The sequence below is a fragment of the Epinephelus fuscoguttatus genome, linkage group LG8 (assembly GCF_011397635.1).
Source record: "Epinephelus fuscoguttatus linkage group LG8, E.fuscoguttatus.final_Chr_v1".
NCBI lineage: Eukaryota > Metazoa > Chordata > Actinopteri > Perciformes > Serranidae > Epinephelus > Epinephelus fuscoguttatus.
In genome coordinates this window covers 25,019,565-25,031,093 of record NC_064759.1, presented here as the reverse complement: position 1 = coordinate 25,031,093, position 11,529 = coordinate 25,019,565, and the positions used below count along the sequence as shown (strand labels likewise).

The following is an 11,529-nucleotide window of genomic DNA, read 5'->3' as shown; positions in this document are numbered from 1 at the left end:
GACCTCTGGCAGTGCAGTCTATACTTTCCCCCACTGTACATAAACTAGGCTGGAACTATCCTTGTAATCAGTTTTAATAAAGCATACTTGGTGTGTATCCCATTAGAGAGGCATGGACTGCGGTCTAGAGGGATGACATTACATTTAATTTCATATGTTGAAACCTAATGAAATTAGTTTAATACAAATATCTTACATAGCAGTACACTTATGATGTAAATGTATAATCCTCCTTAATATTCACAGATGAGCACAAAGTTGAAACAAAGTAATCCTGGAACTTTTAGGCGTCCTGAGTTTTGGAGCCACAGGGTTGTTGCCTGTTTTACCAAGTTGGTCATCCAGCCTTGACCATGAATTATATTTTACTGATACTGCCTGTACACAATGAGGAGGCAAACGCACACATGAACTTGTAAAGATGTACTTCTAAATTAAATCCTTCACTAAGCAACTGCACACTTAAATATTGTGAACATAGCAAACGACTTAACAATGTATACAGTCTCTCCAGTGGGTCATCTAAAGGGAAGACACAAAACCTACAGTTATTTGTGTATGAATGATGTAACAAATGCCCAATAATCAAAAGATGTGGGCCTAGTTTTTGGATTTCACTGTGGATACTTGAATGCTACTGCACTGCTGACAACACTACACTTCCGTACACTTCCGATTGGACTTGTGTCTAACATGGTCTTTCATTTTATATAGACAATCTTCTTATGGATAAGATACTTGTATCAAATAAAAATGCCCATCTTGCTAAGAAAGATTTTTAATTACCCAGATAATTTCAGATATAAGAGCCCATACCACACAAAAATGATATAGCGTACATGTTTCACATACTGGTATGTTTATTAACACCAGGAACAACAACAAGCTACATCACAAACTCTGTGATAAAAGTTGGATTACCAAATACTACATTTACAGGCTAATGAGGCTATGTAATTACCGAAACGTAATGCATTCACTTTATCAATTCATGAGATTATTATCTCACTAATTTCTGATAATCTCGTTAACTCATAATCTCTTTAATTAAAAAAAACAAAGCAGGATTTCTCAAGTAAATACATTACGCTCCCATATGCAATAAAAGGATTAACTTGAGAACAAAAAATGTACATTATACCAATGCTTTTTTTTTTTTTTTTTTTTTTACAGTGGCAAACTACTATAACACTCTCTCAGAGTAGCTTTAAAAATAAAATAAAAAACGTGGCTGTACAGTGTCTAAATAACGTCTGGAGGGGTAAGAAAAAGAAAACACAAGTTAAGTACAATTGGCACATATGGAAAGAACAAACTTTAACAAAATGTGGTCTGTGTGCCACTCGCATGTTAGCGTTTTGTTTTTTGTTTTTCCAGAAAATTTTAAGTGTCATTAAGAAATCAGCTGTTCTGGTGTTTTTGGCTTAGTGTCTCCAGCCATGATGCGATGAATCCTCCTGCGGTGGTTCTTGAGTGATTTCAGGTTTGGATATGTACCCTGACAGACGTCACAGCGATATGACTCAGACTGTTTATGAGTAAGCAGGTGTTTCTGCAATCCGTCCATGGTGCCAAACCAGCGGAGACACACGGGACAACGCACAGGTTTAATGGCAGGCTTGCAAGCCCCACTCCTCTGGTGAAACATAAGACTGATTGTGTTTGGGAAGTCAGAGTTGCAGTGGGAACAGTGATAGGTTTTGGGTGGGTTTGCGGGATTTGTAGCACGTACACCTTTGCATCGATTCCAGGATATGTGCCTTCGGAGGGAACAGCGAGTTGAGAAAGTGTTGCCACATCGTGAGCACACTATCCGCTGCTGCTTCTTTGCTGGATTTGGCGCCGGCTCTGTGTGTGGTTGCTTCTGTGGAGGCTGATGCACCGGAGGAGGGGGCTGCTGCGGAGGCGGCTGCTGCTGAAATCGAAGTAATAATGGCTGTGATCGCTGTGGCTGTAGTCCCTTCAGCAGCTGGTGATGAGGATGCATGTGGATCTGCAGATGAACTTCGTAGTCTGCCCAGGAACTAACAGTCTCTCCACATGTCGGACACGTGTAGGATTCCTGCGCATGCTTCTGCAGATGCTCCAGGAGAAGCCTTGGGGATGTAAATCCAACCCCACACTCACACGTCACCCTCCTTGGAAGTACCGAGGGCAGAGACATGATGCCCCAGTTGCCCCCGTCATCCTCCTTGGTCTGACTGTCTGTTGCATTGCCTGACATACTCTGCTGCACAGTCCCTCTCTCCACCTGTCCACCATCTGTCATTGTTCGCTGCAACTGACATTTCTTTCTGTGGACCATCATGTTATCTTTGCGGTTGAAGGTCTTCCCACAGACAAAACAAGCAAACATGGGCTTTATATTGTTGGCAGTTAGTAGACTAGCACCCTGACCACCACTCTGTGCTACAGTTCCAAGTCCACGTGGCCTAAATCCGCACAGCCGTAGATGGCGCCTCAAAGTAGATGGCCGGCTGTAGGTTTTCTGACACCTGTTGCAAGGGTAGCGTTTTACACCATCTCTAACAAAATAGCGCAGGCTAGGGAGCGCTGTCCCTGTATGTTCGCCTGACATAGTCTTCTTCACCTCGCTGTCATTACCAGTTTTCTCTATGGAGCTAAGCACCTCCATTTCATCATCCAAGGGCATTGTCCACTGCCCTTCATTACCGTCATCATCATCATCATCATCATCAACTGCTGCTTCATCCCAGCTACTGTTGTCTTCTCCTTGCTGAGGCGATATCCCAGACAGAGAGGTGTCCGTGTGCGGCTCCATCATGGACGATTTGGGGTAGAACGGTGAAAATTTTTTTGCTGGATGGGTCCAGGCCAGCTGTGACACTTCTGAATTTGGCGAGGTCACCTCTACCTTGATACGACCAGTAACTTCAGTGCCCACGCCAACACTCTTGGAAATGTGAGCTCCAGCTTTAAACCCTGCATCTGTTTTGATTTCATGGTTTGATCTAAATTCTAGCATTTTCTGAACGGAGGGATCGGCCTGCAGAGGGGGGCCTGACCTCGGGCCCTGGCACCTGTGCATTTTGAGGTTCCACCTCCGTGCGTAGCTGTGCTTGCACAATGGACAAAAGAAAACTTTTTTTGAATTGTTTAGACTATGGAATGGCACTATTTTTTGAGCAAACTGTAACTTTTTCTTGTAAGAGCTTGATGGCTGTAAGGTCTTGTTTCCTAACTGAGGGCAAACGTGATTGTCAGGTAAAGGCAGCCGCCCAATGATCAGCTGTTTGCAGCGACGACAACATTTAATCCTCTCTTTTTTGTGCAAGAAATGATGCTCTGTCAGTTTGTCCAAGTTTTGAAATACCCTTCGACAGCGGCCGCACTGATATCTCCCATATGTGCCATTGCTGCCAGCATCCATCAGCTTTTGACGGGTTTCAAGAACCACGACAGGTGATAAAGTCTTAGTCAGGGAGACAACCTTCTTCTTACTGGACTCAAGAATTCTGCTGATGGACGGAGCTTTAGTCTTTATACCAGGTTTTGCAAGCAGCCGCCTCAACTGTGCAATAGAGAGGTCATTGATTGGGGTCACCTCTGGTTTGGCTACTGGTGTTATATCAACAGGGACGACTTCTTGTTTGGGGGTTACTGTGTTCTCATTGTGAGCCTGAGACAGGGGATGTGGAAAGTGCTTCATGTATGCTGATGCCACCAACTTCATTAGTGAGTTATTTCCAGCCAAATTCTCACCCTTTTTGCTACTGAGAACAGAATTTGTATTGTCCTGTGAATGCATGTCCTCTACAGTCTCTGGTATGTGCTCTGTTGTGGCTGACATCTCCCCAACAAGGCTCTCAAGTTGTTTCACACTGTCACTCTGAGGGGGTGTACACTTGCCTTGAGGAGTGGTTACTATGGCAATGCCGTCCTCCAGGCTTACATCTGCTTTATGGTCTGTTAATGCGGGTAGTTCGGCAGCTGAAAACCTTGAGGTAGAGGGGCAACTAAGGACCAAACCAGGCTGGGTGACAGTTGGAATGAATGATACATGCTGGTTGGGAAAACCTTTATCACACCCTGCTTCACTGGAGAGAACACTGCTACTGCCTAGTAGCTGTATTTCAGGGATATGCGATTGCTTATGCTCCAGCATAAGACTGAAGTCCTGAAACTCCTCTCCACAATCACAAATATAAAAAGCAGGTGATGGGCACTCAGGCAAGAGTGTGTGTGGACCAGGGTGCTCGCTGGATGAGTCCATACTTGCAAACAGTGTTTCATGTGGGCTGGTGCTGGGCTGTGGAGGAGCAGAGCCCTTGGAAAGTCCACCAGCGTGAGTGGCCTGATGTACTAGCAAGGAGGCCAATCCGCTGAAGGTGGCTGAACACGCCACGCAACGATACACTTTGGGAGATGAAGTAGTTCCCTGTAATCCAAGCATCGTGGCAGCCACACGTGCACGTCAATCCAGGTATTGTGGTCATGCAAGGAAGCCTCCTGTAAATCACACACACACAACATACACAAAAAAATGATGTCATAATGGACAATCTTACTTTGTACATTGTTTGCAAAAATCAATTTTTCAGCCTAAATATTTCCACTAATTCTATCGGCATACATGTATACTAGGGCTGCACGATACGTAAAAAAAAAAAAAAATAAAGAAGAAAAAAATATTGCAATTATTTTGACAGATATGTGATTGCGATATGAGTTGCAACTTTTTTGGGAACTGTAGTTTTTGCATTTCTTTTTCACTGGAAATTTTTTTTCCAAAATGATGATTTGATATTTGCTGGGGTTTGTACTAATCAAGCATGTTCTCTTACATCTGGAATATGATTTGTAGGCTGAGGCATCTCTGTAACACGACAATGCCTCATCTAAAATGGGACTTTGTGACACACACAGCTCCTGCAATTTGGGTATTGCACTTGGTCATACTACGATTTGGATATTATTTTGATTAATTATGCAGCACTGATGTATACGCCAAAATACCTTCTTATTCATTTCACTGTGAAATCTGGTTACTTGTTTTAAACATGGTGTGATGTTTAGCATTGGAAAACAAAAATACTGCAAACAAGTGAAAATTAATGTCACATGGTGTGTGTTTTTTTACAGAAAATTGTCAATTTCTATGAAATTAAATGACATGCAATATATTTTGTGTAATGAGGCATTTCAATTTGCTTTTCCCACGACACACTGTTAGGTGGGGTTTTAGCAAACATGGTCCAGCTGGACAGACGCTTACCCTCTCAAAAAGCCCTAAACATAGGCCTGTAAGCAGCATGAAGAAAAGCCCATGCTTAGTCAGGGCTGTCTTGGCCTGCATTTCATCGCAGCATCCATCTCCACAGAGCACCTGAGAGATGCCCTGGATTGCAACATGAAGAGACACAGACCTGCCTGGCTGCAGATGTACGCCCTATTTCCACTGGCTTTGTATAGCATGCTTGAGCCTCACAATGAACACATGCATTTCTACTTGATCCTTACAGCAGGGAGAAATCATTCAGACCTGTGATACAGAGCTCTTTATTCTGAGTAGGGAAAAACCATGACGGTCTAAACCAAGCTGTGTTGTCGATCAAACTTCAAAAACTGTGCTCTCTCAAGCTTGCTGCCAGTTCTTCTGGCTTTCCCCTCACTCGAGGGGGCTTTACGTGACCAGGAATTATCAATCCACTTGACGGAGGTGGATTCAGTCACTGGTGCTTTCCCTATGAGCATTTGTTTTCTGTCTCCATCACTAGCTGCCATGTCTAGCAGCCATATGCTTCAAGGAGACTACGCTTTTCATTCAGAGAAAACTACTCCTTTCCCATCATGATTTCAATGTGCATGGAGCACCAGCCTCAGGTAGCAAGCTGAAAGCAGATGGATTACTGCGAGGAAAAGTACCATGGTGGAAGTAAAAGTAAAAGAGAAGAAGAAGAATTACCTTAGTTTTAAGATTTTTTCCTCACTCTCTCATATATGAAAAGACCCAAATTGAAACCTGTAAGCATTCATTAACGACTTGATTACTCTAGGTGCTGTGGATATTCTCATTCATCCAGGTCATAGTTATCTCAAGGCAATTGAATTGAACGCAACTGGACTTGGTTTTGTCTTAGAAGACATTTCACCTCTTATCCAAGAGGCTTCATCAGTTCATACTTGCCTGACTCGGCTGGAACTAGTCTGACAAACTGGTGTGGAAGCACCCAGGTATTTAACCTCTGGGGAGGTCTTCACAAGGCCAATGATGTCACTGGTTCGTTAGTGCTCCAATGGTGTGTCAACGACAGTCGTTGAAACTCCTGCTGCAACGCTGCAATTGGAGTCGTTAGAGTCAAATGAGGCCATTTGTGAACAACCATTGTTTTTAGAGGTTAAGCTGTTAAACCTCCTGGGCAAGGATGAAAGGACAGCATTATAGATGGGGGATAGATGGTGTCGCAGACCTCTTCCTCTATTGAGAGATGGCTTTTCCAATTTCACATCGATGGCTTCTTTTACACCTCTTTCAAACCATCGGTCTTCCCTGTCCAAAATGTGCACATTGCTGTCTTCGAAGGAGTGTACTTTCTCCTTGAGGTGTAGCCAGACAGCTGAGTCTTGCCCTGACGAGTTAGCCCTTCTGTGTTGGGCCATGCGTTTATTTAGTTGACACACCATTGGAGCACTAACGAACCAGTGACATCATTGGCCTTGTGAAGACCTCCCCAGAGGTTAAATACCTGGGTGCTTCCACACCAGTTTGTCAGACTAGTTCCAGCCTAGTCAGACAAGCATGAACTGATGAAGCCTCTTGGATAAGAGGTGAAACGTCTTCTAAGACAAAACCAAGTCCAGTTGCGTTCGATTCAATTGCCTTGAGATATAAACAGTTTCCACTGCTTTTGTGATAATACTTATCTTCTTACAGTTGTCTTTGTATTTGGGGTTCATTTCATTGCATGATGCAATGTTTCCTGACAGCGTATTGTCTTTACAGAGAGTATCATTTGGTGTAAAATGGATGTTTTTTCTAAATTCTGCTCTTTTGAGAATTTTTTAGAATTTGAGCATTTTTGACATCCATCACTTCACCAACTCACTGAACAGACTGCTGTTTAAAACACACTCATAGATAGATAGATAGATAGATAGATAGATAGATAGATAGATAGATAGATAGATAGATAGAGCCCCCACAGTCTCATGAAAGTTTTTCCTATCCAAAACTTCCCCCCAAAATCCAAGTAATATACAAAGTCCAAATAATACAAATGAATATTGGACTAATTTTTAGAACCACAACATCAAAAACATGAAGGACAAACTACAAAGAGACAGTAAAACTAACGATTCAATTTGATTTGAGTGTTAAGATCACTCCACCTGTGTCCAGTGTTTGCATTACTTCAAGATGCTCTATAATAGCCACCAGTTTGAGGATGAATGTCAACAATCTGCTGCACTCATGCATCATGTACCACAGTGGGTAAATTGTGAATGTTAATATTATGTTCATGTGTGACTATTTATTATGACAGATTTTAGGTAATGTAGTTATTATACAGTCAAACTTGCAGAGCATTTACATCTTGAAAATGTCAATCATTTGAGGACATGTTTGAACCCCTCTCTTTAGAATTTGCTTTGGTGTTTTGGTTCATAAAAAAGATATGTAAATGTAATAGAGAAATTAATATCGCTATTAAAAGACATTATTTAATACAATGCAACTGTTTAAAATTAATTATTTACAGAGTAATGTGCACAAAACATATTCTCGGGGACGAGCTGCTATGCAAGTCATGGAATTATAAAATCCTTGTCTGATTATAATTAAAAAACAAACAAGACCACAGCATGAACTGAAACTCGTAAATCTGAACACCTGGAGGTGACATGAACAAGGAGGAGATATATTTGCAGATCGCATTCTTTCAAGATAGTTTGAGGAGGAATGTCAACAATCTGTTGCACTCATGTTTCACGCACCACGGTGGGTAACATATGAATATTAATAATATTATATTCATGTCTGGCTATTAAAGCAGATTTTAGGTAATATAGTTACAGTCACACTTGTGGAAAATTTACATCTTGAAAATCTCAGTCATTTGAGGGCATGCTTGGACCCTCTTTTCAGAATTTGCTTTGGTGTTTTGGTGCACAGAAAAGACACATATATGTAATAGAGAAAATAATGTAGCTATTAAATATTATTGCTTGATACAGTGCAGCTGAAAATAAATACCTAAACAGGAATGGGCACACAATATATTCTAGGGATGTGCAGCTACTACTATGTTTAAGTATGATTAAAATAATAGTAATAATAATAATAATAATAGATAACAAACAAGACCACAGCATGAACTGAAACTCATAAATCTGAACACCTGGAGGTTACATGAATGGAGAGATTTATTTGCAGATTGCATTATCTGAATAAACAAATGACACTAAGCTAGCCTACCCAACAAACCACAAAAGATAACGAATGGTATGAAAATAAAGCCACCACCATAATCACTGGAGATCTGAAGCTACGCTAGCTTTGCTAATGCTGCACTCACTGCTAACGAATATAGGAATGTTGTTTTACTGATAAAACACTCTACTACCACACAGTACCGCTTTAACAAGCTCTAATATTAAGCTAAAGAGATGCTCACATCAGCAATATGAGCGATTAGCAATATGCTAGCTCGGTATATGACCCCTCCATACATAGCCCTATACGTTGTGTTGTCTTCACGTATCTCAGAGGGGCTGCTAGTGAAAGCTAACCAGGGGGAGGTGGTCGGACTCGTTCCTGGGGAAGGCCGAAGGAGCGAATAACTAACGCTAGTTTGCTAGCTACCATGACCTATGGAGCAGCTTCTGCACAATAACCAACCGTTTTTCCATCTTCACGTACTCACCAGCTTCAGGAGCGTTTGCGTTATTCCTCAAAGCGGAGCCACAATGACTGGGCGGGCGGAGACGAAATGGTTCCGCAGACATCTGTTCAAGCTGAGGCCAGAAAACTCTCAAGGGAAACGCGGCTCTGCTCGGTTCCGTGGTGAACAAATGTGATGCTGTGCCAGGAGGACGAGCGCCGAGCTGAGAGCTGCAGCTGCGGCAGGCGCGGAGCGGAAAGACACGGTGGGCTTACAGCGCATGCGCATTAACCCAAGCCCTCCAGGCGGCAGTGCGACCTGGCTGCGCCGCGGAATGGCGCTGTGGCCACAGTGGGAACTGCAAGTCATGTGTGTGCGCTCTGTCCTTGATAAACATATACCAATGGAATATAAATGGATGTAAACAATTCGGATTTTTAAATTAGGCCTACAAGTTCAGCCATGTTTTATTTTGCATCATAATTTTTGCCAGCAGTCCAACATAAAAATCGTCATCTTATTTTTTCCAGAGAGCACCAGGCTCTATGAAGGTCCACTGCAACCACCTGCTTACTGTAAATAGACCCAGACTCTTGAGGGTGAGACATAGACTACTGTATTTACTCTTCCTTACAAATATGCACCGCCTAACAAAAACAGAGTTGCTTTTTTAAAATTAGAATAGGGTTGAATTGAGTAGAAAGAACTTTCAGAATGCAAATGTCCAGCAGCTCATAAAAGACAAAAACAACAACCACACAATACCCCTCATCTACAACAACACAGCGGTATTAAAATAGATATAAAATAAAATAAGTTAAAATAAGCATATAAATAGAAATTAAAAATCAAATTAAAATTAAATTAAAATTGTCAGGACTTAAGTACCTGAAGGAACGGGATGGGACCCACAATGCAAATCAGTTAAATGTGCTTTTATTTACAAAAGGTGCATGCTCAAAATGTGCCGGGAAGTGACTAGAACAAAGACAACGACGGGGCAAGGAGGCCGGGTGAGGAAAGACAACAGGACGGGGCTGGGCGAGGCGAAACGAGGCGAGGCTGGGGGCAGGGCGCTGAGGTTGAAACAACGAACCTGCAAAGAGTGGAACGTAAAGCCGAGTTTTACACAGCAGTGGAGATGAGAGGTAATCAGGCTGATGAATTGCAGGTGCGTAGAAGAGTGAGAACGGGAGAATGGTGGCCTCGCCCAGCCCGGGGATGACAGACAGGGAGAACAAGACAACCAAACACACACAAACACAGGGGGAGGAGAAAACACAGGGAAAACAAACAAACAAACAAACAAACAAACAAACAAACAAAACAAAGGCTTGGGCGTATCCTGACAAAGATGATCCTAATGGTCCTCCTGGGTGTGCTCCAGGGTGGTCTGAGTGTCCTTCCAAATCTGACAACAATGGTCCATATATTCCTGAACAGAGGGGACTGCAACCTCCCTTTCACATGAAGGGAACAAAGGGGGTTGATAACCCAGGGTGACTTCAAATGGGGTTCTCCTGGTTGAAGCATTTGGAAGGCTGTTGTGGGCGTACTCAATCCACGGGAGGAAGGTGCTCCAGGACTCTGGTTCCTTTTCTGCCATGTAGTGAAGAGAAGATTCCAGCACTTGATTGGCTCTTTCAGACTGTCCTTTTGACTGGAGTTGATAACCAGAAGACAAACTAGTAGTAGCAGCTCCAATAGCTTTGCAAAAAGCTTTCCAAACTTGAGAAATGAATTGTGGACCCTGATCTGAAACTATGTCATGAGGAATGCCATGGAATCTGAAAACATATTCAACTAGTAGTTCTGCTATGGTGAAAGCGGAGGGAAGCTTAGCTAGAGCAATTGTGGTAGGACGGCACAGCCCGTCTCCACTCATGTTGGTTGTGTGTATGTGTTGGATCAGTGTGAATAGCAGTGTATGCTCGCTCCTTTGCTCCCCGCCCATTGGATGCTGCCGAGCTGGGAGCAATTGTCCTATTTCACCTTGATTACTGGGCGGTGCTGTGGCAAGCTTTATCTGGGGGAGAGCTACGCAGCTCGGATGTGCGTCATCCTACCTCTTCCTGGAGCCTGAGTTTTGCATTGGCAGCGTGTTTTTTCGTGGCTGTGTTAGATCCACGTGGCTGTCTTGAGACGCTTGTTGTCGGACTTCCTCCGTTCATTGTTGCAGGTATGTTCCAATGAAGTGGCTGCCTTTCTGGGTCATATTGGTGGCATGTCTGATGCACTTTCTGCTTTCCAGCAGAGTTAGCTTGTATTTGGGCCAGAGGTTGGGAGTCGGGAGTGTGCGGCCTCGGAGCCGTGCGTAATAATCCACGCGCTGCGTTGGATTCCTGAGGAAGGCTGGCTCTGTCTTGCGTTCTTAATGCGCTTTTGTTGGGCTGCATATGAAATGTGACACTGGTTTCTGATTGCTGTTAGCAGTTAAGCTGCATCCTTTTGCCGCTACCTCCCCTGTTGCCTGCAAAGCTGAGCCTTAACTTACAGGTATGTATGTGTGAATTTGCTTGTTTTAATCCATCTAACTGTAATTTGGTGGAGTAATTTTAGTCTGTTTAATATCACAGCAGGTGGCTCCTTCTCTGACGTGGGCCGCTGCGTTACTGCTGTTCTGTTCTGTCTTGTCTATGGGTTCCGCGGCAAGCTCATCTGCATTTGTTTTTTTTTTACTGTTATG

The 11,529-nt window shown here is 43.1% G+C and overlaps 1 protein-coding gene across 1 annotated transcript; it reads right to left on the bottom strand.

Annotated features, from left to right (window-relative positions):
• Positions 1–842: 842 nt before the first annotated feature.
• Positions 843–9,130, bottom strand: im:7147486 (uncharacterized). Its single transcript, XM_049584595.1, has 2 exons — positions 8,886–9,130; positions 843–4,470 (listed from the first exon to the last, which is right to left on the bottom strand). Exon 2 carries the CDS (start codon positions 4,412–4,414, stop codon positions 1,394–1,396), a length of 3,021 nt encoding a protein of 1,006 aa, XP_049440552.1. The 5' UTR covers positions 4,415–4,470; positions 8,886–9,130; the 3' UTR covers positions 843–1,393.
• Positions 9,131–11,529: the final 2,399 nt, after the last annotated feature.

Coding starts and splice junctions, on each gene's coding strand:
- im:7147486 (XM_049584595.1), bottom strand. CDS start 4,414: ATGCTTGGATTACAGGGAACTACTTCATCTCCCAAAGTGTATCGTTGC.